This window comes from Microplitis demolitor, chromosome 8, assembly GCF_026212275.2.
Source record: "Microplitis demolitor isolate Queensland-Clemson2020A chromosome 8, iyMicDemo2.1a, whole genome shotgun sequence".
In the NCBI taxonomy this organism is placed as follows: Eukaryota; Metazoa; Arthropoda; class Insecta; order Hymenoptera; family Braconidae; genus Microplitis; species Microplitis demolitor.
Genome location: NC_068552.1, coordinates 18,986,290 through 19,010,255, shown reverse-complemented (window position 1 = coordinate 19,010,255; position 23,966 = coordinate 18,986,290). Strand labels below are relative to the sequence as shown.

At 33.5% G+C, this 23,966-nt stretch overlaps 5 protein-coding genes across 13 annotated transcripts; 4 read left to right on the top strand and 1 right to left on the bottom strand.

Moving 5' to 3' along the window:
• Positions 1 to 1,111: 1,111 nt before the first annotated feature.
• Positions 1,112 to 2,848, top strand: LOC103572419 (electron transfer flavoprotein subunit beta). Its single transcript, XM_008551035.3, has 3 exons — positions 1,112 to 1,353; positions 1,468 to 1,866; positions 1,930 to 2,848. Exons 1-3 carry the CDS (start codon positions 1,303 to 1,305, stop codon positions 2,239 to 2,241), a joined length of 762 nt encoding a protein of 253 aa, XP_008549257.1. The 5' UTR covers positions 1,112 to 1,302; the 3' UTR covers positions 2,242 to 2,848.
• A 91-nt stretch (positions 2,849 to 2,939) lies between these two features.
• On the bottom strand, positions 2,940 to 15,838 carry LOC103572415 (protein UBASH3A homolog). Its single transcript, XM_008551023.3, has 5 exons — positions 15,665 to 15,838; positions 5,586 to 5,917; positions 5,102 to 5,339; positions 4,352 to 5,047; positions 2,940 to 4,285 (listed from the first exon to the last, which is right to left on the bottom strand). The coding sequence occupies exons 2-5, from the start codon at positions 5,690 to 5,692 to the stop codon at positions 3,500 to 3,502; spliced, it is 1,827 nt and encodes a 608-aa protein (XP_008549245.1). The 5' UTR covers positions 5,693 to 5,917; positions 15,665 to 15,838; the 3' UTR covers positions 2,940 to 3,499.
• On the top strand, positions 5,894 to 7,796 carry LOC103572413 (peroxynitrite isomerase THAP4). 3 transcript variants are annotated; one of them, XM_053741646.1, is made up of 3 exons: positions 5,894 to 5,982; positions 6,146 to 6,525; positions 6,959 to 7,796. In XM_053741646.1, the coding sequence occupies exons 2-3, from the start codon at positions 6,148 to 6,150 to the stop codon at positions 7,073 to 7,075; spliced, it is 495 nt and encodes a 164-aa protein (XP_053597621.1). In that variant the 5' UTR covers positions 5,894 to 5,982; positions 6,146 to 6,147; the 3' UTR covers positions 7,076 to 7,796. The 3 variants fall into 3 exon arrangements, with proteins under 3 accessions (XP_053597621.1, XP_008549240.1, XP_053597620.1); XM_008551018.3 differs by having other exon boundaries at positions 5,956 to 6,046; XM_053741645.1 differs by having other exon boundaries at positions 5,977 to 6,046; positions 6,130 to 6,525.
• Positions 6,999 to 11,936, top strand: LOC103572414 (uncharacterized). Its single transcript, XM_008551022.1, has 5 exons — positions 6,999 to 7,077; positions 7,809 to 7,880; positions 7,962 to 8,024; positions 9,247 to 9,409; positions 9,480 to 11,936. The coding sequence occupies exons 2-5, from the start codon at positions 7,810 to 7,812 to the stop codon at positions 11,556 to 11,558; spliced, it is 2,376 nt and encodes a 791-aa protein (XP_008549244.1). The 5' UTR covers positions 6,999 to 7,077; position 7,809; the 3' UTR covers positions 11,559 to 11,936.
• LOC103572417 (AMP deaminase 2) lies at positions 12,075 to 23,962 on the top strand. 7 transcript variants are annotated; one of them, XM_008551024.3, is made up of 12 exons: positions 12,075 to 12,511; positions 12,882 to 13,007; positions 16,772 to 16,937; positions 18,375 to 18,525; positions 19,470 to 19,656; positions 19,940 to 20,289; positions 20,657 to 20,854; positions 20,938 to 21,233; positions 21,808 to 22,098; positions 22,174 to 22,468; positions 22,599 to 22,709; positions 22,816 to 23,962. In XM_008551024.3, the coding sequence occupies exons 2-12, from the start codon at positions 12,893 to 12,895 to the stop codon at positions 22,978 to 22,980; spliced, it is 2,325 nt and encodes a 774-aa protein (XP_008549246.1). In that variant the 5' UTR covers positions 12,075 to 12,511; positions 12,882 to 12,892; the 3' UTR covers positions 22,981 to 23,962. The 7 variants fall into 7 exon arrangements, with proteins under 7 accessions (XP_008549246.1, XP_008549247.1, XP_008549252.1 ...); XM_008551025.3 differs by lacking the exon at positions 12,075 to 12,511 and adding an exon at positions 12,518 to 12,810; XM_008551030.3 differs by lacking the exons at positions 12,075 to 12,511; positions 12,882 to 13,007 and adding an exon at positions 13,274 to 13,402.
• Positions 23,963 to 23,966: the final 4 nt, after the last annotated feature.

The following is a 23,966-nucleotide window of genomic DNA, read 5'->3' as shown; positions in this document are numbered from 1 at the left end:
TCAATAATTGATCAGTCAAAATGTATGGATTTAATTTGAATATCAATGTAATATTTTTTTTTTTTTATTATTAAAATTTTAATTATTGAGAATTTTGTTTTTAAAACCATTTATATCGCGGTTTTATCTTTAATATTCTGCTTCTGGACTCAACTTTTTTTTTTTTTTGGTTTTCCAGCTGGACGAATTTATTTAATATGTTATTTTTAAATTATGATTAAAAAATATAAAGAGGTCATCAATATGCAATTATTTGTAATAAAAATAAATTTCTGATCTGCTGAGGACTTCATCAGTCGAAAAATCAATACTTTTTTAATTTTCATTGATATTTATCTTTAAAATAACAGACTGAATAACTGAAATAATAAAATTTTGAATTTTTTAAAAAATATGACCCTGCAGATCAGATTCTGAACTTTCTGCTGTTTAAGACCTCGATAAAAATTTCAAGACAATAAAGTTAGCGGACATCTGACACTTTTTAAAATTTTGAAAAAACAATTAAGTTGTCTAATGTCTGCTACTTTCGGAGTCAAAATTTATAAGGCTAAAAAAAATAACAATTAATTATTTAAAATCAGACAACTTTACATCATTTTGTTGCAATTTCACAAATAAACCCATTTTAAATTACGGTACTCACATGCTCTAGTGCCAATGAGTTGTTTTGAAAATAAAAGTTCACTAGCCGGCGTATCAGCATCAGTTTAAATTTAAAAATTCATAAATAAAACCTCTTACAAACTTTTTGAATAATTTTATTTTATTTTTCATGTTTTATAGCCGTCTCCAGTTCTTTTTAAACAGAAAATATCTTATTTACTGAGTAATTAAAAATAATTAAAGATTATTCTTCACCTTGGCCGACGTATCAGATTTTTAATCAAGTCCAGCTGTCATAATTTACATTAAAACAACAACAGACAAATTTGTTTGAGTTTTGCCGTTTATCTTCTTCAGAACTCTGCTCTGATGAAATTATTTTTTTTTTTATATTTTTATTCAAAATTTAAATCAAACCGATTTTACCATCAGCAAAGTACTTTATCAACAGTAAGTACTGTCTCCGAAAATTGCTGCATTGTGACGTAATGCCCCCACTTGTAATTAATAAAAAAAGTTGGACTTATGAACTCTGGATGAGTTGGTATTAGTAATTAATAGAATCCCTCATCCTCAAGGGAGATTTGAGTTGGTTGATTGAAACTTGAAGATTAGTTTAACTGGGACAGAGTAAAAGTATCCAGATTGTTAGTACTTTGTCTTCCATTACATACATTTAAATATAATATAATAAAAATGGCACGAGTTCTTGTTGGTGTTAAAAGAGTAATTGATTATGCAGTAAAGGTAATCAACATTTAAATAATTTTTAAAAAGTTATATTTTCTTATGACCTCAAATAATTGGGTAATTTAATTAAAATTTTCATGACAATTATAAAATAAATCTGTTGTGAATTAGATACGTGTGAAACCAGATAAGACGGGAGTAGTAACCGATGGGGTTAAACATTCAATGAACCCGTTCGATGAGATAGCAGTTGAGGAAGCTGTTAGAATGAAGGAAAAGAAACTGGCTCAAGAAGTGATAGCTGTCAGCTGTGGACCTGCTCAAGCACAGGAAACTCTGAGGACTGCTCTGGCCATGGGCGCAGACCGAGGAATCCACGTCGAGGTCTCGGGTCCAGAGTACGAAACCCTCCAGCCTCTTCATGTCTCAAAGATACTCGCCAAGTTGGCGCAAGATGAGAAGGCAGATCTTGTTATTGTTGGTAAGCAAGCTATTGATGACGACTGCAACCAGACTGCCCAGATGACTGCTGGTATTTTGGACTGGCCTACGGGAACATTCTGCAGCAAAGTAAGTACCTGGTAAGTAATTATTTATTTAATTACAAAAAAATTAAATTCATTTTTGCTGCAGATCGAACATGGACAGGGTGAGCTGACTATCACTAGAGAAATTGATGGAGGTCTAGAGACTATTAAAGTCAAGACACCGGCTGTCCTCAGCGCAGATTTACGTTTGAATGAACCTCGCTATGCTACTCTGCCGAATATTATGAAAGCCAAGAAGAAGCCGATTAAAAAAGTCACTCCAAAAGATTTGCAAGTTGACACTGCGGCGAGAATTGACGTCGTATCGGTTGAAGAACCCCCAGTCAGGCAAGCCGGGTCCATCTTACCCGACGTTGATGCTCTTGTTGGAAAACTCAAAGAAGCTGGTCATATTTAAGTACTGAAAATAATACAGTACAATCTGGTTATAAGTAATCGCTTAGTTCTCTGCATATGTGTACCAAGTGTTTAGCATTAATTAAAACTCAACGACTGGATACTTGCATGCATGTTGATGTAAATCTGCAGCCGTAAACTGAATGTAATTTTACAGAAAAACTTGTCGTCAATTTGAAGTGAAACTTTCAATCAACTTAACGTCATTATCTGACAGTAAAATTTTAAGTAAAATGGAATTCAAGTTACAGAAAATCTACTGTCAACTTGACTGCAACTTTTCACACTCCAACTTTTGCTGTTAAGTTGACTTCAGATTCCTGCCGTAGCTTGAAGTTAACTTGCAGTTATGGTGGCTATCAGGGGTACAGAAAAAAAAATCTTAGCTGAAAGTAAATATTCTTGACTAAAGAAAATTTTTTTTAAATCTCGACTTTGAAGAAAAATCTTGACTTTGTTCCCGAAAACGTCTTCCAAAATATTTTCTTGACTTAAGATAAATTTTTCTTCGATGACTTATGACCAGGTTGTACTGTATCACAAAATTTATATAAATTGTTAGACTGCTTAGAGTTTTTAAATAATTAAAATTTGAAATTTTATTTTTTTATTGGGTCGTACAACAAATTTTGTAGATTAATTAAAATTTAATACATTTATAATGTGATTTTTGATAAACCTACTCTATTATTGTTATCAATATTAATATTCATGCAGAATATACATATATTATATATTAAAATATTTTTTATACAGATATAAAATTATCTATCGCTAGTCTTTGGTTCAACAAAACAGCTAAGGCTGGAATCATTTATCATCACATATTTATCTTCATATTCTAATAATAAAACGTAATAATAATAAAAATATTAAGTAATAGCTGCTGTCAATTATATCTAAAATCTATTGCGGTAATTGACGTCGGAAATTTAACCAGCGGACAAAATAAATCCGTTTAATTATTTGTACTGTGTTAGTTTTGCTGTGGTTTAATTTTAATTTCTTGATATTATTTAAACCAAAGTACTTAATAATTAACATTGATATATTTATATTTATATATATTATAATTAATTGACATCGAGAGGCAAAAATTTGAATTTTAATTGCACGTTAAAAAGTTAAATGACTATAATTAATTTTAAATCACGATAATATTAAAATTCATTGTATCACGACAGTCTTAACGATTAATTTAATTTATTAGCACTTGGTATTTAATTATTAATTAATTGTGTATTCAAAATTCAAAAGATTTAGATAATTATTTTCCAATCAAATCTACTATTGCTGGTGTGAGTGATTGGTGGAAATGGAGGTGGGTGTAATTGCCAGCCATCAATTTCCTCACAAGCGGTTAAACAAGCTAAATAAGGTACTCGTTGAACTAATCTCGTAACTTCAGCTGCCGAAGGTACTCTACCGCCGGTTAATTGTCGAGTGCAAGCAGCCAGAGAAGCTGCGTGCGCTACTATCAGCACATTGCCTACAGTACCCGCTATTATTTTTTTAATAAGTCCGTAACTACGCTCGTAATATTGCGCGGCGTTTTCTTTGCCCGGTAATTGGTCGACGGCAATAATTGGCTGATAATTTTTGTCGATATTGAAACCAGCTGTAGTCAACTCGTCTCCAGTCATCCAGGTGGGCAGACCATTGGGGTACCAAGCTAGCCATTCAATCAAACCCGGTTCCACTTTTATTTCGATGGACGACCCGAGTCCTTTTAATATCTGGGACAGGGTTTGGACACATCTCAGAGATGGAGACGCAAAAGCCAGGTCTATTTTTACATTCGAAGACTTCATCGCCTCACCAGTCAAGTTTGCCTGCATCTCGCCCACTGTAGTCAATGGACTGTCATTCTGATAGTCTTGGATGTTTCTAAGAGGAATTTTTTCCGGCATGTTCAGATCTCGGCGTATGTAACAGCCGTCTGCTTCAAAGCAGTACGGGATCCAAGCTCCGAATGTGAAGTCAACACGTTCTCCATGCCGGCAAATGTAAATCTGTCTGAGAGAAGCTGCTGGAGAACCTTCCACCTAAAAGTACAATCAAAAATTAGTTATACTTGTTAATAAATTAAAATTATATTAAAATATACGTACTGGCTCATTATCAGTAGGAATACCATCAACTAGATCCACTGATTCAGATAAAAAAATAGGCCTTCTACATCTAGGACTCACTGACTCTGGTATCGTAGCAGCAGCAGCACTAGAAATACTGGTAGGTATCACAACTGTTTTGTGTAACGTCCAGGTATCAGTTACAGCAGTACGTTTTGTGTAATTAAGGGGTAAGTATCCCGAGACACCAGTCGAGTATGAAACACCTTCAACCCAGCCATCAGTCGAGCAGTCTTCTTTTAAATAAATAAAATCACCTGGTCCCAATTCCAACTCATCGTTATTCCGAGGAACGTAGGCCTGGACAACTTTGTGGACTCGCGAAGTCCGGTGCCGGGGGTCCCTAGAGTAGAGTCTAAGCTCCCAGTTACTAGACGACAGATTGATCTTCTCGATCATCGAGCGCAAAAGCTGAAAGTGGCTGCTAGAGAACTCGTAGGCCAGAGACACGTGCATAGATTTAGTGTCAGCCTCCACAGCGATCCCCAGCCCAGATAGTCTGCTGATGTACCTCCCAACAACGGACTCCAGGAAGCTGGCTTGCTGCTCATTGATAAAGAGACCCATGAAATTAGGCGACACATATGTCTCTAGGTCCACGCGGTCCATGGATTCACCAGCATCGAGCAAAGTCTCCAAGGCAGTCGATACTTGCTCCGCATTTTTATCAGGCACCTGAACATTTCATTGAATTTAAACTCAATAAATATTTCCGAATTTAATAAATACCTTAAAAAAACGGAGTAATGTAATATGAGGCATATAATCATGAGCTTTGTTCCATTCCAGTTCTTTGCTGTCCTCCCAAAACTTGTTGAGTTTATCAGCAAGATGCCCAGTTGGACAACCATACAAAATATATTCCCGTGGACTGTCAGCATCAAGATACGGGTCCTGGACATGTTTTAATAACCACCTGGTTGCTGATTCAGCTCCCCGATGTCCTGTAGCCGCTAATGCTTTTTCTCTAGAAGTAAATAATTAATTAATAATAATTATACAAGTAATGAAAAAAAAAATACATAATTAATTTCAAAGTAAAATTAAACTGTCATAAATATTATGTTTGGTTTAAATATTGGGTCAAGTTTAACAGCTGTTTGTTTGCACGTTGCGTAAAAATTTCATTAACGCGTGCTAATGTCAAGTCCAAAGAAAATCAATAGTAATAAAAATAGTAAACAGCATAAATATATAATATATATATACATACGATCGTAGTTTTGACAATCCAAGTTTCAACATTATTTCCAGCGTTGTCAGCTGTCTCCGAGCTGTTTTCGTGGGCGATTGACTTTTCCGCGGAGGTGGTGTCGTCATAGCTGGACATCACTTGGACTAATGATGGAGTGGAACCAGGACCAGGAAGCAGCGTGTTTTTTAAGAGCAACAAAAAAAATCCACGAGACGACAGATGAGTGTACGAGTACCCTAGGTCCTGTCTTTATGACAGACTGATAAAAATTAGCCAGAAGATGGCAGCAAGTTCATTTACGAATTAACCTCCAGTCTCCAGTTGTATTGCAGAGTTGCTGGTTACGGTTACTGATAAATAATATAAACAAACAGAAGTCAATTGACCAAAGTATATAATTTATATCAAACTGCTGGTGAGTTCTAAAACTTATTTTACGAGTTATCAGTTTATCTAATCAGTAATCAGCAATTAAATTAGTAAGTAAATATTTATCTGTGAATTCAAATTTGCTTCCTTGTATGTCATATTATTGATATACTTATTTTGTCATCAATGATAGATAGTTGTTATTTTAGATATGAATCGGTTGCCTCTTCATGATGCCTTGAAGTCTTTAGCTTGGCTGGAAGGCACCTGGAAGACGGAGGCAGGGAAAGGTAAATTTCCTACCATTAAATCCTTTGGGTACCACGAAGAAATAAGATTCACTTCAATAGGACAGCCCATGCTGAATTATGAATCCCAGACTTGGCATCCGGAGAAAAAGACTCCAATGCACAGAGAAGTTGGTTTTCTTAAAATAATTCCGGGGACTAATAAAGTTAAATTTATATTGTCGCATAACTTTGGGCTGACTACCATCGAAGAAGGTGTTGTTGATGCTCAGAGGATTAAACTAGACAGTACTTCGATTGCTAGAGTTACTGAGGGGACTAAAGATCCTGCTGTTACTCAAGTATGCACTCGTTTATTGCACGGAAAAAAAAGTAGTCAAAAAATTACAGTTTCTAGTAGTAGGTCTCTGATCTCGTACTGGTTCTCTAATCGGGCACTAGTTCCCTGATCATGTACTAGATCTCTGATCAGATACTAGTTCTCTGATCAAGTACTTTCTCTGATCGGGTACTGGGTCTCTTACCTTAGCTAGGATTTTATCAACGACATCAAATATTGATATTTCAAACTCCAATTAGTTTGAAATTGTAATAATTTAGACTACTTCCTGTATTAAAGTAATTACAATTATAGATACAAAATCTTACAACTTCAAGTAGAGGGACTTTGCTGATATTTGAAACTGAATTTTTTCACTATTCTATTTTCCGTATGAGTTAATAATTAATAAGAATTAATAATTAGTAATTAATTAAATCAAATTTATTTTTTAGTTGAGAAGAGAATTTTTTGGCAATGAAAATACTCTAGAACAAATAGTTTACATGGCAACGACGAACACTCAAGAATTAACAGAACATTTGCGTGCTACTTATATAAAAGTTGATTAAGAGTGAGTGAAAATTGAATTTAAAATAGTGTAGTAATTTATTTTAATTTTCGATCGAGCTTGTATGTAATTTTAGTAACTTAAATTCAAATTTAAATACTTCACTAATTGGTTAATTAATTTCTAACTTTCTCACTGCGTTAAAAAACTAAAGCTGTCTGTCATAAGTCATAATAATTTAAAAAATTATAAAATTGTAAAATTAATAAAAGGTAAAGTGTAAATTTAAGTTGTGAAATTTAATTTCCGGGATGCATGCGGGCTGTTTTTAGCTTGCGATCGACCAGGTTTCAATTGATGTAAGAAGCCTGTCTGTATAAATATCTGCGACTTGTGAACTTTGAATAGGACAAAGTTTCGAGCATAATTTTGCGTGCCGCAATTAAGCAGAGCTAAAAAAAATAATTTGCTATCAGTACCGGCGGTATTAGATAGCGACTGTTGTATCAGAGTTAAAACTTGGGGGGGTAGTCAGTAAGGTAGGGGTTGGAACACCTGTACCTTGAATATGAAGTGAACCCACCCCCTATATCAGACGCGTCACGACTCCCTAATGCGACAGTTGCTTGCGGTAGCGGGAGCCCTCAACTTCTATTGAATTTTATACCGTACTTCCGGCAACTTTTTGTTGTTCAATTCTACACTTTAGTTTATTGAATAAAAAAAAAAGCAATAGTAATTAAAAATTAATTATTTGGTATTGAACATGTATTACTTTTCAATATTTTGTGCAGCATGACTCCGGTATTTTTTCTTAACGACTTTTATAAAAAAATGCTGGAGCTTCAAGAAAAATTACGCAAAAGGTATTTACTGTTTAATTGATGTATTTTGTAATTTATTTATTGGTAATTATATAAATTATGTAATTAATTTTTTTTTAATAGTGAGGAAGAAAGGATACGGTTGGAAGAAAGGTTCAATTTGTTGGAGCAAGAGTCGCGTGTAAGGTCAGTAAATTTTTATTTTTTTAAATCCTATTGAATATTTTACATCTAGTATTTATTTTTTAATTATTTGTGGGCATTGTTTATTTATGGAGAGGTTAAATATCGAGTATGGGCCGGCAGTCATTTATATCTTTATCATAACAAGGATCTCGAGTGGTGCCTCACATAAATTTGGTTCAGTCTATTTATCGATCAAAAATGACCTGGTTTCAGGAATGTCATGATCGATAATCCGGAGCACATATATTTTGGGTTGCATGGTAATAACGTAAACATAATAAATCATCTAGATGTCTCGCGTATTCAATTGAACAGCGGAGCGATAAATTTAAGCAGACGGTTCTTGGGAAATCGATGCGTCGACAAAAGCCTGGTACCAGGGCTATTCCAAGATTCAATGTCATTCCTAGCATGTTTATGTTGATCGATTTTATTAAATAACTTGGTTCTGTTTTTTAATTTAAACGATTCTCGCAATTCCCGAGTAGCACACTGCTTTGTTGTATCTCTGTAAGATAAAAGTTTTGAGGCTGGTTTTTGATTTATTGATAAGGCATCAATATGTTGACAAAATAATCAGAAATTTATGCCAGAGAATAAATATCTGCTTTAAAGACTTGACACAAATGATGGCAAAAAGTAAACTACAAATGGCTGTCAAATAAGTCATCATCTAAATGACTTTTTTAGGACGGAAAAAAGAACAGAAATTTTTTGACTTCTAGGATCAACATCTGGATGTCTTCTTTATTTTTAAAAAATCTTGTTCTTTTAAAAGACATCATTTTGACATCTTAAAATTGTCTCCGTATTACTTAGGTAGATATTTATTAATTCCAATTAACATACTTGGCTTTGTGACATCGATAAGATGTCAGTTTTGAGACTATTTTTTGACCTATCGATAATGCACCAAAATGATGACAAGAACAGAAATTTACCATAAAAAAAATTCCTGCATACAAGACGACACAAATGACAAAAAGTAAATTACAAATATTTCATCTAGAAGATTTTTTTATTCAAATGACTTTTTTAGGACGAAAGCCGTCTTTTTTATATAAAAAGACGGCTTTGAGACAAAATAAAATTTATCTTGTCCTTTAATTGACATCCTAAAGTTGTCTCTGTGCTACATGTGAATTGCAACCGACACTTTTAAACTATAGTTAGCAACAAAACTCCAACATGCACTACATATGTTTTGTGTATATTGTTTCAGACATGAAGTCTGTATAAACAAATTACGGATGCGGTATATTGAGTTCCTGGAGGAACAGAGACTCAGAGATCAACGCAACCACAAACTTCTGGGCACACTGGATAAAGTTGATACCAGTTTAGCTTTAATGAGCGCTAAAACAGACAGGCTGTATACTTTAAAAGTCAGTGTTTATTTTCTTATATATTATTTTTACTTTACATTGATTTTAATTTTTTTTTAATTTTATTTAGAAAGAGTACGAAGCCTCATTACTACGAGCGCAAGCAAACCGTCGACAGGCCGGAAGCGTAACAGGTGACAGCGGAATTATAAGTCAGAACGACGACAGATTGATGCGCAGAGGAGCCTCGAGTAATGTGACTCCTAGTTACCATCTAGATAATTTAAAAACCCCAACTCCTCGTGCTGCTTACAGCGTCCAAGAAAATTATTACAACTCCATAAGTACTCCGAAAAAATCTTACAGTGCCCTTCCGCCTCTGCAGTTTGCATCAAAGACCTCAGCGTATGAAAATTCCAGCGAATCATTTCTACGAGCGGTTCCGTCTGTTGACTACCAGAGAGCGTACGGAATAAAGTCTCTGGCACAGGAACCAGAAATAAAAACATGGAATGATGATTACACAAGTGGCTTTAATAAACTACGTAGAGATTTACGCAAAGATTATTTATCTAGAGAATCGGGGGCGTTTAAATATCCAGAGAGACTTACGACACTCGGTAGCTCGAAGCTGACAAATTTATTGGGCAAGCCTTTGAGTGGCAAAGAGCAATTGGAAGCTGGCAGTGTTGTTGAAAAAGAGTTGGAGAGTTATATTAATAAGATACGGAGTCTCCATGATAATAATAATGACCAGCACAGTCTGGAGGAAGTCGACCATGAACAGAACACCAGCGGTGATTTATTGAACGTGACACTGTCTGATGACGGCTTTGATCATTTGCCAGTTGAGGAAAAAGTTAAAGGACACGTGCAGGCGGAAGTGGGACAGATTTTGGCGCTCGCTGAAGATCTGGCTGCTAAGACTGCTGCTGATGGCAATTTGTTGGAGACTTGTACTCCTGTTAATGTCGTACTGACTAATGAAAATCCACCAGCTGATCCCAATGCCGTCCAAGAAGTTCAATCAAAGTCTAATGATCCATCAGCATTTATAAATGAAACAGTTATCGAGCCTGAAATGCAGTCAGCTGTGAAGAAAGATATTTCCGGATTAAATGCAGATGACGGACTTAATGATATTTCTAAATCCAACATGGAGTTGCGTGATGATGAAAACAAAGTCGTTGAGCAACCGAAGACAGTTGAAGGCATCAGTGAAAAAGAAGATAATTCTAATGAAAAAGATTATTTGATAAATCCTGAAGTTTCGAAACCTGAAATTCTTTGTAGCAAAGAACAGGAGGTTGATAATTTCCAGGTGACTACTGAGTTGGAGCCTTGGGATGTTAATAATTTTGTGAAGGAAATTACAGAAGTTGATGATTCAAATTTAAATGAAAATAATTCAGAAGAAAAAAGCGAGTCGGTGAGTTTTTCGACGACGAATCACTCGGCTATGGATAAAGAAATATTGAAGACGGAAGTTGATGAAATTCCTGCGGTAAATCCTGAGTTGGTAACTGATGGGAAGAATATCGCAGAAGCTGAACATGTTTATGAAGAAAATTATGCGGAAGTTGTTGAAGAAACTCTTGACCAGACTAAAGAATATCCAGAAGCTGCTGAACCAGTCTATGAATACCAGCAGGGGTACCAGGACCCTAGTCAGTACCAGTATGACCCTAGTGCGCAGTACGATTCAAATGCTGGAGAGTATCAGTATCAGCAGCAATACCCGTACGACCCGAATGCGGAGTATCACGACCAACAGTACACTGATGACCAGAATCAGCAGTACGCTCAAGATCCTAATCAGCAGTACCAGTACACAGAAGACCCAGGGCAGTATCCAGAAGCGTACACACAAGATCCTAATTACGATCCCAATTACGAGTACCCAGCTCAGCAGTACGAAGCCGCTTACGAGTCTCCGGATCAAGCCCAAGCTTACACAGAGCAATCAAACCAGGAAAATTTACAACCCGATCACGTAGAACCGGAAGTTAATCATCCACCGGAAGATTTAGTTATCAAAGCATCGGATCTTGATGAGTCTGCAGCAGACTCCAGCAAAAATGATAAAAACGATTCAAATGGACGCGCGAAAAAAACCAAAGACAAAATAAGAGCAATCCTCGATTCCGACACCGAGAGCACGATAGAAAAAAATACTTCCAACACAGAGAGTGACTTTGACTTTAATTAGACTCGAATAATTTATAAAGAAAAATAAAAGTTAAAAATCCAGCGTTTAAAAATTTTTTGTTTAGAATTTTCTTTAATTTAGAATAATACATATACTTTTTTTTCATTTGCAAAGTAGTTCAGGCAATAAATTAGTCTACTGCAGTAGGTTAGTGATTAATAAACATACATACGAAGCGTCATGTCCACGTAGGTCAGGTCAGTCGGGGTATTATGGATTTTCGCGGGGTTGAAATACGAGTCTGCGCCAATCAGCCGTCCCAGTTACCGTCAGCACTGAATGTAGCTAAAGACGTGAAGGTAAAAAAGCAACCAAGTGTAATATTATATCAGCAGATCCAGTGTGAACCGTCTACGGTTTTAAATGAGACCGGTCAGACCGCTCGTGAGCTAGTATCCTATCATACCGTCAACTCTCACGCTTGTCATTATAAATGCCTTTTTTTTCCACCCCTCTTCTCTGCACTGACTCATTGACTCAGTCTAAACTCACACAATCACCATCGCCAGCTCTACTCTACTCGTTCCAGCGAGTGTGCGCGTCTCCGTCAATACCCGCAGTATCTTTTATCAGACAGTGCGACGCAGATACTCTGGAGCAGCTTTTTCAATTCACCAGTTTGACCAGCTGTTATTTCAAACCGTACAACAGTGCTATCATTGATTACTATTTTATTGTATTGCAATTAACCGGTGAGTTGTTTTTAATTAAACCAGTCACCAGTTAACAGTTTTATTGTGTCGCACTTATGCATTAATTTGAATTTCATAACTCACTGAAGAGATTCGTGTCAAGACAACGTGTGATTGATTGCATCGAGCAGAGTGCATGCTCACATTCATATCAGTGGTTCTCAATAGTGTTGATAAAATAATAATAATAAAATATAAACTTTAAAACCGTAGCTATTTAGACACTTGAACTGCGCTGTTAGTTTACTTATCAACTGATAGGTGAGTTGATGCTTAGCACAAATAAAATTTATTACTTGCATGCCCATTCCGAAATAAACTTGTACAAGTCTACGTCTATGTCTAAGTCATAATCTGTCTTAAGTAATTGAGTCTTAAGTTTGAAGCCTTTATTTGCTTATTTATCGATTTAAATAAATAATAAATAACAATCGGGGAATTTGAATGCTAAATTTTTTCATTACCATGCGTTTTATATCCAAGGATTTAACTGCGGAATATTTAGTTATTTTTGTCAATGAATCAGCCGCGTTATTCATGATTTGATGCAGTGATTTTCTGTACTAGTGATACTGATAATTTTTTAGTTTAATAATAAATTATTATTTATTTAAATTAAAATTGTTTTTAGGTGACAGAATAATGGAAAGTCCAGTGTTGAATGGAGCCAAGACCAATGGAGACGCATTATATGGACTAGAACACGAGGCGGACAATGACAGCAATAATATTGGGGACAATAATGACCAGCGCGAACGTGAGTATTTTAAATTATTCAAAATTATGAAATTTATAAATGGAAATTTTTTATTTTCTCTACTTTATTTCATCAGGATAATTTATTTTTTTAACGTTCTGTTTACTTTCTAATGCAATTCTAAGTATCTTGGGAATGCGGCACAGGAATTCGTGTGGGTGTCATTGAAAAGTTGATGAATTAGCTGGTAGACAATGGGAGCGTTGATGCCGAACAAAACCTCTATTGATTTTCCAGGTGCAGCTGTTGGGAATAAAATCGCACATTAGTCTGACGCGGGTTATTATTTATGTTTCACTTAAAACTTGGCGGTATGACAGATATTCGTGATACGGAACAGTGACTTTTAAATGATCATCACCAAAAAATTATTATGCTGTACTATAATTATTATTGTGAGTCTCTAAAAATTTTTTATTCTCTTCTATAATTCCTATTCTAGACAAATAATTTTCGTTACAATTTATCAGTAACTTTTAAATGCCCAATATTTTTTTTAGTGCAGCACAATAATTTTTTGGCGACTCAACTTCCTGTTTCGTTTCTTTGACAGCGTAATAAAAATTTACTAATTTTTTTTGTCCATTTTTCTTCTTGTAGACCGGCCATAAGAATTTTTTAAGCTCAATAAAAAATTTCTAAGAAGTCGCTCACAAATTTTGAAAATTCCAAGACCGATTTAAATTCGGACTTTCTTTTCTTTTCATGGCAGCAATAATTTGTATCTGTAAATTAACGGATATCCTAAAAATTTCAGCACGAAATTTAAATAATCAAACGTCGCCCAAAAATATATCCATTATATATAGATACAATTGCTTACAGTCTCATTGCATATTTAAATATAATATTTATAAAAATATATTCGATAGGTTGACGTACTTGGCTCGACACTCAAGGTCTAATTACGTTGCTCATTGAACGTTAGAAGCTTCTGGTACACGAATAGAATCCGGAACAAATTTAAACTTACAATCAGTATGTCAGTCGACGAGGAATCTCGTAGTTGTTAATTTAAATTTAAATTCAAATTTAAATCTTATCGTAAAATTTATTTTTTTAATAAAGATCTCCAATAAATTTCCCGCAAGTTATTTTTTTTACTGCTTCGGCAGTCGTGAATCAATCAATCAAAGAATATTAACGCCAGTATGTTAACTATTTGTTGGCAAGTGTAACACAATATGCATTGAGTTCAGTCACTCACGATAACTCGCGTGTGCTCCATCATGACTGTTGTCATTTAGATCAATTTTTTAAAGTATTAGAATAATTATTTTGTGATTGCTCGTGTTAAATAAATTGAATAAGTGTACGTGCCTACTTGTCCGCAAGCTGGATTGCGCATTGTTGTGTAAGCTCTGGATTTTCTGTCAACCAGCGTACGGCAGCATACAGGAAAAATGTCAAGTCGCGGAGTAAATAATAATAATAATGAATCTCATCTTAGTTGGTTACATCAGCCGACTTTTTTTATTAGCGACGAAGGTGAGGTCCTTATCTACTCCCGATCGCTGTCAATTTTGTGATAGACAGGAAACTAGCGTTATGTAATTGATCCACTTCTATTTGAAATTTCAATTATTATTCTTATTTTGTTTATCAATTGTACCGTTGATATGAAGATATGATAGCGGAGTTTTTATCAGTCAACAGAGTAGATATTTAAAACTGTGCATCCGTTGGTACCAATTACCGTCATGCTATCATGTGAATAGCAGAGCTGGCCGTGTAATTTAAATATTTTAACCAGCACTATTTTAATTCTCAGTCTCACGTCCAGTTATGCGATCAGTCAACTCTTATTAGACAGTTTAATTATAATAATTTTGTTAAAATGTCGTTGAGGTTCATCTTCAAACGTAACGGTAACTATTTTTAAATTATTTTCGGATTGTATTGAATAAAAAAAAGGTAAAAGTGACATACGAATATGCAATGGAAGAAAACTGGAACTTCCAAGTATTGATTTTTTAAAACTTGAGCCAACTTTTGGTATATTTGGTAGTGCGCCAGATACCGATTTGAGAATTCAGTGAAAAGAAGACTTTAGAATATAAGCCGATTAAATTTCAGATTTTATTTCATATTACTCTGAAAATTTTTATCATTGTCACTAAAATTAACGATTGATCTAAAGATTTAAAGTTCAAAAAATTTTTACGATTAATTTTTAAATGGCTTACGATGCACATGTACGGTAAAAAATCGAGAGTGAATTCGGAGTTTTAATAATAAAATAAACTTCCCTTAGGAGTTAATTTTACTCCAAGAGGCTTAAATAAATACACAATCATCTCGAGTTTTAATTCGCGTTCACTTTATAAATTTTTTTACATTAAATATGCGCACATTCGCAGAAAAATATTTTTTTCACGCAGCGATATTCAAATAAGCTGATAAATATCGCAATGGAAATGCAAATTTTTTTATTTAAATATACCTACATATATGTATACATATATATGCATGGATATATTTAAACTATCAGTTGTTTACATTTATATAACAATTGCTAAGCTAACAATAAAGAAATATTTCTTTGTTTACACACTTTGTCTTACTTGAGTATCGGGTACTTTTCAATAGTCATGCACATTCTTTTAAATATTACCCTTAACTATTTATTTATAATAATAAAAATATAATTTACTCACTTGTCTTATCTGCACCCTTCTATAAATAGACTGAAAAGTTTCCATGATATGTAATTTTTTTAATCCAACAGGTCAGCGACCTTAAAAAATCGAAACTAGTAAAATATAAAAATTACGAGCGGTTATAACTTTGTAATGTTTCATGTGTTCTTCTATGGATTATCGAGTTTAACAGAGACAGAATTATGAAAAATAGTATGAGAAGCTTGAGTATGAACGTCGATAAGTTTAATAAAAGTGGAAAGGGTAAACTGCGTATCAAAAGATGCGTATTCAAAAATATAATTAACTTTAATTGTCTCTGTCGTGTTATTAGTTCGTAGAAAGCAATCTGTCAGGGAATTTTTTATTTTTATTATTATTTAAAGTTCAATTCAATGAGTAAACGAAATTTATCATCCGGGTATTGCAGTTTGTGTCTATAAATAAACGTAAAAATCACAAAGAGACTTTTGTTTGTCGACTTTAAAATAAATTAATAAATAATACTGAAGTGAATGAACATAAAGTGGACGGATAATAATAATAATATAAAATTATTCAGCTTTTATTTAAAGTTAACACAGAATTATTTTTTTACGTCGATCGGCCGGATAAAAATCTGCATTAAAAGCGCCGATTTAGTTTGAAATTTTTTATTTTTTCTACCACTGCTTATATTTAATACGCCGACAGTCGAGTCGCGTTATCAGTTAGTTGGCTTTTGCTGATAAAAAATTAACCAGCGTATTTACTTTAAAAGAAATAACTCAATTAAGTTTTCAAAATGACAAGTGAGAAAGATCTTTTTAATACTTACTCACTTGCTTACACTAAAAAACCTCTTGAGAATATTCCTAAGCTTAAAATATACGGTACAAAAAATACATATTGTAAAAAATTTGCAGAGTGATCGAGGATTAAATCCTGAGTGAATGTGGAGCGGAAGACTGTATATTTATTCAAACCTCTTGCAGTAAAATTAACTCCGGGGAGTTCATTTAAATGTTAAAACTCCGAAATTTAAATAAAATCCATAATCACTCTGAATTTATTCCCAATGTTTTAGTGTCTTATCTAATTTACAAATAAACGACAGTAATAACATAAAAAAAATTGATGTTACAGAAAGCGAGAGTCCAGTTTTCGATGTACCAGGTGGAGCAACTGGTGCTGGAAATTTAAGAATGCAATCAGAACTTCCGAATGAAATATCCGCGCCTTATGAAGTTCCGCAGTTTCCCATTGAGCAGATTGAGAAAAAATTATTAATTCAGCGGCAACTAACTGTCAAGTAAGTGACGTCGATATTTATTATAATTAAATATACTTTCTACAAGACATTTAATTAAATATAAAGAATAACATCAACTGAGTTAATTAAATGTCATTAAATTACAAAGCCGAGTTGAACAAGTATCAATTGATAAATTATGTCATATAGTATGACGCACAAAAATATATGTACAATGATAGTGAACATAACAAGTAAAGTACCGATCAATAATCCAATGACGGGCATCTAAATGGGGTAATCCTCTTTCTCGTGCCTCAGTTCCCTGGTTCTTGTCCCTTTAAATCCGAGTATAAAATATATATACTATTACAGAGCTGTAATGATACAATAATACTATATTATATCTATACCATAATTATATAAATATTAATTCAATGTCCACTTTCATTATCTAACGACCCGATAACACGCATAATTTTAAAATAATTATCATAATTAAATTAAATATACTATCATATTTTATTTTTATTTATTATTTAATTTGTGAGAAATACAGCCATCGACTGTGCTTAAAATATATATATATATATATATATATATATAGTAAGATTTATAAAAGAGGTGGATGTGGGTGAAAAATATTCTCGCACGCGTACTATTGCAGCGGCTTATAAACACATGGAAGGGATACCCGTGGTCTGTCTGTCAGTACTAGTGCGACTGTAAGCGCGATAGGATTCAAATCTTTCCTCTTGTAGGATAACTTTATTTATTTATAAACCGCGGGTCAATTTACGATAACTATGGATTTAATTAAAATGTATTTATTGAGGTCACATAAAAATCATAAATGATTTATTTTATTTAATTTAAAAAAAAAAAATATGTGAAATGTGATGTAGTTGATAAGATACATTTCTATTTTTACCTGCAGTAATTATTTATTTGTGATACTGGTGCCTTTAATCTTCGTCTTTATTAAAAAAAAAATAAATATATATATTTATATATATAAGTTATAATGTTCGCTTGCGCTATTGATTCCAAGCGGTGGTTAAGAGACAACACTATTTTAAAAAAGTAAGCATTTGATTGCAATGAGTCTTTAGTAATTTTTATATAAAATATTATTCTTAATTTATTCCGAGGGATAAAATGTTTACTTAGCAGAGTGCCAAGCTCATGTTATTTTAAAATTTCTGTTTCAAATGAAAAACGTGATTTAATTAAACTTTTAAACTAGGCAACGTGCAGCCAGTTAATTAAATGTTAATTAATTCATTCAATGATTTTGTATTAACTGACGCAAGAATTTATTTTTAAATCTGTTGACGGAAGATTAATTATTAATGACAATAATTATTCGATTAATCATTTCAAACCTGTGCTTGTTTACTTTTTTATTATTTATTTATTTATTTTCTGTTGCTCAGAGATAAGAATATAAATTACTCTATTTATTATTTTTTTTTTTTTTAATGCTGTTGCTTACAGAGCAGCTAAAGATCTTGAAGAACGTCGTAGTCACTATGAACCTTCACTAGGACCTGCTGCTGACGACAATGACTACCCATTTAATCTCGAAGAAAATGACTTTGTTCCCCACTTCCAGAGAGTTTCCATTTCTGGTGAAGATACATCAGGAGTAAGTTTAAAAAAATTATATCCAAGTTCAGGGGACGTTCACAGGAAGCTTCAACCCCTCCTTCCAAAAGTGCGAACGTCTTTTATGAATGACTTGATTTAATAGAAAATTATCGGTATTTAAATTTCAAAATAATTTTATCAGCAGTTTATTGTATTTACAAATTAAGAATGGAATCAATTTGTACTTTAGGACTTACAAAAGTCACAATCAAAAGTCTGATTAATTAATCAATTGTCCATAATACCCGTGATAAAATAATTCATATTTTTTCCTTTAAATTTTTTATTTTCATTGTTAATTTAAAATTTAAACTCACCAGCATAATACGAGGTGTAAAGTATAAAATATTAAGTGGAAGGTGGAAGCTGCTGAGAAACCGCACGAGTGCGGTGTTACGTCAAGTTCACTTTTCCAACGTCATTAAAAATATCATACTCTCTAAAGCTCGTTACGTGTTATCGGAAAAGCTTACGTTACTTTTTATACACCAACAAAATCACTGACCTTGATTACTCAGTTCTTGGGATTCTGAGTACTTGGAACCCGAGTTATTGCTGATACCAATAATTTATCAGCAGTTCCAAAAACTTTATTTCCATCATTAATTTAATCTAATTCATGGACTTCAAGTACTAAAATATGTTGAATATTGATATTAAAGATATATTTACTTGTATATCCCCTTTAGTGGTAACTTTCCCCTACTGACCTAGCTTGCACGTGTCATGATCAAGTAAAGATATATTTAATTTCACATCATACTGACCCAGTCAAGGTTAAGTTTAATCAATATGCTGTTACATGTCTGATACATAATACTCATATTAATATTAATATTATTATTATCTGTAATATATATAATATAGATTACGTACTGCGCACTACGCAACCGGTAATGTAATTAATTAATGAGTGAAAAATAATAACGCGAATTATTTCAGGTACCACTTGAGGATTTGCAAAGGGCGTCGCAGATGCTGGTGCAGGCGCTGTACATCAGGGAGAAATATATGATTAATTCAAACCAGACTTTTCCGTCTATCGCATCGAGATTCCTGAGAAATGTTGATAAGAAACCACTGAACAGCGCGGAGTTATTTCAGCATGAAGACCGCATGCCTATTGCAGGTAAAATTTATTAATGATAATGATAAATAAATCCCCTGTCAAAAATAATCTCCTGTGTCCCAATTCCTTGTCCTAATCATTATGTTATTTATGATATTTATTACGATGCGAGTCAGATTGAGAGTGAGGTTGAAATCAGAGCTGTCTGCTTAGATCAGCCGCTGACGTCTATCGACATTTGACGAGCACGTTCTTGTTTCTCAAGGTCCCTTGTTCTTTTGTTTTATTGCACACTTATAAACGTCTTATGAACTGTTCTTAACTCTATTCTGTCTTATTTTAGATCACCCTGTCCATGCACCAGCATCAAGAGGCGACCCGTGGGACTGCGAGTTCCCGCCGTCGAAGAATTATAAAATTTCCCCGATCAACGGAGTCTTTAATGTGTATGCTAATGACGAGGATCTCGCTAATGGGAAACCTCAGCCTTACGCGTATCCAGATCTCGCGACCTTTGTGGGCGACATGAATTTGTTGTGCTCTATGATCGCCGATGGCCCGCTTAAATCATTTTGTTACAGGCGATTGAGTTACTTGTCTTCGAAATTTCAATTACATGTTCTACTTAATGAGTTACGTGAACTTGCAAGTCAGAAAGCTGTTCCGCATAGAGATTTTTATAATATTAGAAAGGTAAACTTTTTTTTTTTTATAACTAAGGCGCCAAGTTTCAAAATCCGTCTTTTCACTAACTCAAAATTTAGTTTTTCATAAATTCTTATTCTATTTTTATATCTCTGCAAGATTTTGTGCAAAATTTTACTTAATTCTTCGAGATTAATTTTAAGAATCTGATCAATGACCAGAAAGTTTTAAATTCGGACATAAAAAAAAATTTTTCTGTCTTTTAAAAATTAATTTTTTTACTTTGGATAATTTACTAAAAAATTGAAAATATTTTCTATTGTTTAATTTAAAAAAAAAATATTGCATGGAACGAATTATTTTAAAATCTTAATGTTCAATTATCGAATAATATTTCTTGGTAAATAAATTGCAGGTTGACACACATATTCATGCAGCATCTTGTATGAACCAGAAACATTTACTACGTTTTATAAAGAAGACACTGAAAAATCATGCTGACGAAGTGGTGACTTGTTCAAAGAGCGGTGAAATGATGACACTTGCCCAAGTATTTGAGTCGATGAATCTCACTACTTACGATCTCAGCGTTGATATGCTGGATGTGCACGCAGTAAGTAATAAATTTAAATTACGCTTAAATTTATAGTCTAGACATTAAAAAAAAAAAAAAAAAATTAAATTTTCTTATTATAGGATAGAAATACCTTCCACCGATTCGACAAATTTAACGCCAAGTATAATCCAATTGGTGAGAGCCGTCTGCGCGAAGTATTTCTCAAGACCGACAATTACCTCGATGGCAAATACTTTGCAAGAATTATTAAAGAAGTAGCTAGCGACCTTGAAGAGTCAAAGTACCAGAATGCTGAACTAAGGTTGTCTATTTATGGTAAAAGTTCTGACGAGTGGGATAAGCTCGCTAATTGGGCGATCAAAGGTGACGTCTATTCAGACAACGTTCGTTGGCTTATTCAAATTCCGAGACTCTAGTAAGTCGTCAATAATTATTTACATCTCAATAAAAATGAGGACAAAAAAATAATTAATATAAATATTATATTGGGTACAAGGACCTTCACGAATATAATGAGAAGAAATTAATGATTCTGAAGTTAGCAGACAATTTATAATTACGGATTTTTTTTTCAACAAATCTATTACAGTAAAAAAAAAAAAAAAAAATATGCACATTTAGAAAATTAAAAAAACTATAGATGCAATTTTTTAAAATATTTTTTTTTTTACAATTTATCGTTTCAAAACAAATCTAAAAATTATTAGACGTCAGCTAACTTCAGTATCGTAGAATAAATTCTCATATAAATAATCATTTATTAAATGCCGTAAGATGGACGGTGGAGTGTAAGATCCTCAAGGTTACGGGAATCACGGCAACTGTTTTCGTGGTTTTCTGTTTACTCAGACGTCATTCTTGAAAGCAAAGCTTTTAAGGATGTACGGCTATGAGATTTATTTTCACGATAGTGTACTATTCAAGAACATTAACTTTTTATTATTTTATTAATAAGCCAATTTATTAATAAATATCATATTTTATTACAGTGACATATTTAAATTGAACAAGTTGATGTGTAACTTCCAAGAAATAATCAACAACATTTTCTTGCCTTTATTCGAAGTAACAAATGATCCTTCGACACACCCCGACCTCCACAAATTCCTGCAATACGTAATCGGATTTGATTCCGTTGACGACGAGAGTAAACCCGAAAATCCACTCTTCGATAAAGACGTATCGCCTCCCCAGGAATGGAATGACATTGAAAATCCTCCCTATGGGTACTATCAGTATTACACATACGCCAATATGACAGTTCTCAATCACTTTCGAGCGTAAGTTATCGACAGCAGCAAATAAAAATACCAATAACAATAAATATTAATAATAACAATAATATAAATTTTCAGTGAACGAGGGCTCAATACATTTGTACTGCGGCCCCACTGCGGCGAGGCGGGTCCAATCCAGCACCTCGTCTGCGGATTCATGATGGCAGAGAATATATCACACGGTCTCCTGCTCCGTAAAGTCCCAGTGCTCCAGTATCTTTACTACCTTGCGCAGATTGGAATCGCAATGTCACCTCTGAGCAATAATTCCCTCTTTCTAAATTACCACCGTAACCCTCTGCCGGAATATCTGGCACGAGGACTCTGTGTCAGTCTTTCAACAGACGATCCTCTGCAATTTCACTTCACAAAGGTATTTTTACAAAACCCAGTGGCTTTTACAAGTTCGTTACTATTCATTATGTAACAGCTTTATGGTCAACTAATGAATATAAATTACTGCGGGTTTTTTTTTATTCCTTTTTCAACTCTATTGTTTTCAGGAACCTCTCATGGAGGAGTACAGTATCGCTGCGCAAGTCTGGAAACTGAGTTCTTGCGATATGTGTGAACTTGCCAGAAACTCTGTTATAATGAGCGGTTTTCCTCACAAGGTTCGTTACAATAAAATTAAATTAATGTGTAAGAGGGAAAATAATCTAGCGCATGAATATGAATTTAATTGCGGGAATATTTTAAAAAATTTTTCACGGGTTGCAGAGCAAGCAGTACTGGCTAGGACCAAACTACACCAAGGAAGGAGTCGCTGGGAATGACATCACGAGGACAAATGTACCCGATATCCGGGTCGCCTATCGCTACGAAACTCTCGTCGATGAACTTTCCAATATCTTTAAAGTTGTTGAAAAGCCTGACAGTTTTTAGTACGCCTCAGTAACTCCCTCGTAAATTTAACCCATTTTCTTTTCTTTCGAAATACTTTTTCCCGCTGCAGAGCCTCACAGGCCCCAGGAAATTGAATCATTATTCACGTCAAAGTTTCTCTGATGTCAGATAGTCGATGTACTTTTTTTTTTTTTTTTATTTCATCCCACAAACAAAAAGAAAAAAAATATAAATAGGATTCGAATCTATCGAACGCAACTACAGCCAACCCAACGAAGCAATGGCCTTTTATCTGAAATCGTTATAAAATTTAATATCAATTATTAAAAGCCAATTCTAATAGACCTCTTGGCATTAATATTTACTATTATTATTAAATTAATACTTGGGTAATTTATAAAATTGATAAAAATATACTTTCGTTTGATCAAAGACCAGTCAATGAGTGCCGTAGACAGTTGATAGAAATAAATTTTTATTTTTAGTTTGATAATTCATTGTTATAAAAATAATAATAATTATTATTATTATGACTAAGGTTAGAGAAAATTTTAGACTTCAAAGAGAAGGAAAATATATAAAATTTGCTTTTCTACTTCAGACCTAAATAAAAAAAATAAATGAATATTCGCTAGTGCCAGAGTTTTTGAATTCAACTCAACTCTTTAATCTTTTTGTTATATTTTTGTACATTTTTTACTGCATTCATGCAAACATTAATGTTTGGTTATGTTTTTCTATATAAACATAAAAATAAAAAAAAATTAATTGTAATAATTAAATTAAATTTTTACATGTTATTAATTATTAATGAATAACGCAGTGACGTCGCGGTTTTCCTTAATATTCTTAGCCCAACGAGTTGTCCCGGTCAACGAGACGCGACTGTTCAATGAAAAGTATCCGTCGAAATGATGTGTGTTAGCAGTAGATATGTTAATTAAGAGAGGAATGTATTTATTGTATAAAGTATATTCTAGCTAAAAAATATATAAATATATGTATGATGTTCGAATTTGAATTTA

What these genes read in the sequence shown, in the direction of transcription:
- LOC103572414 (XM_008551022.1), top strand. Translation starts at nt 7,810, where the DNA reads ATGACTCCGGTATTTTTTCTTAACGACTTTTATAAAAAAATGCTGGAG. An exon ending in CAAGAAAAATTACGCAAAAG is followed by an intron (nt 7,881 to 7,961) that starts GTATTTACTGTT and finishes TTTTTTTAATAG; the next exon opens with TGAGGAAGAAAGGATACGGT. An exon ending in GAGCAAGAGTCGCGTGTAAG is followed by an intron (nt 8,025 to 9,246) that starts GTCAGTAAATTT and finishes ATATTGTTTCAG; the next exon opens with ACATGAAGTCTGTATAAACA.
- LOC103572419 (XM_008551035.3), top strand. Translation starts at nt 1,303, where the DNA reads ATGGCACGAGTTCTTGTTGGTGTTAAAAGAGTAATTGATTATGCAGTA. An exon ending in TAATTGATTATGCAGTAAAG is followed by an intron (nt 1,354 to 1,467) that starts GTAATCAACATT and finishes GTTGTGAATTAG; the next exon opens with ATACGTGTGAAACCAGATAA. An exon ending in CGGGAACATTCTGCAGCAAA is followed by an intron (nt 1,867 to 1,929) that starts GTAAGTACCTGG and finishes TTTTTGCTGCAG; the next exon opens with ATCGAACATGGACAGGGTGA.
- LOC103572417 (XM_008551024.3), top strand. Translation starts at nt 12,893, where the DNA reads ATGGAAAGTCCAGTGTTGAATGGAGCCAAGACCAATGGAGACGCATTA. An exon ending in ATTTTTATAATATTAGAAAG is followed by an intron (nt 20,290 to 20,656) that starts GTAAACTTTTTT and finishes AATAAATTGCAG; the next exon opens with GTTGACACACATATTCATGC. An exon ending in ATATGCTGGATGTGCACGCA is followed by an intron (nt 20,855 to 20,937) that starts GTAAGTAATAAA and finishes TTCTTATTATAG; the next exon opens with GATAGAAATACCTTCCACCG.
- LOC103572413 (XM_053741646.1), top strand. Translation starts at nt 6,148, where the DNA reads ATGAATCGGTTGCCTCTTCATGATGCCTTGAAGTCTTTAGCTTGGCTG. An exon ending in AAGATCCTGCTGTTACTCAA is followed by an intron (nt 6,526 to 6,958) that starts GTATGCACTCGT and finishes TTTATTTTTTAG; the next exon opens with TTGAGAAGAGAATTTTTTGG.
- LOC103572415 (XM_008551023.3), bottom strand. Translation starts at nt 5,692, where the DNA reads ATGACGACACCACCTCCGCGGAAAAGTCAATCGCCCACGAAAACAGCT. An exon ending in GGATTGTCAAAACTACGATC is followed by an intron (nt 5,340 to 5,585) that starts GTATGTATATAT and finishes ATTTACTTCTAG; the next exon opens with AGAAAAAGCATTAGCGGCTA. An exon ending in CATTACTCCGTTTTTTTAAG is followed by an intron (nt 5,048 to 5,101) that starts GTATTTATTAAA and finishes TGAAATGTTCAG; the next exon opens with GTGCCTGATAAAAATGCGGA.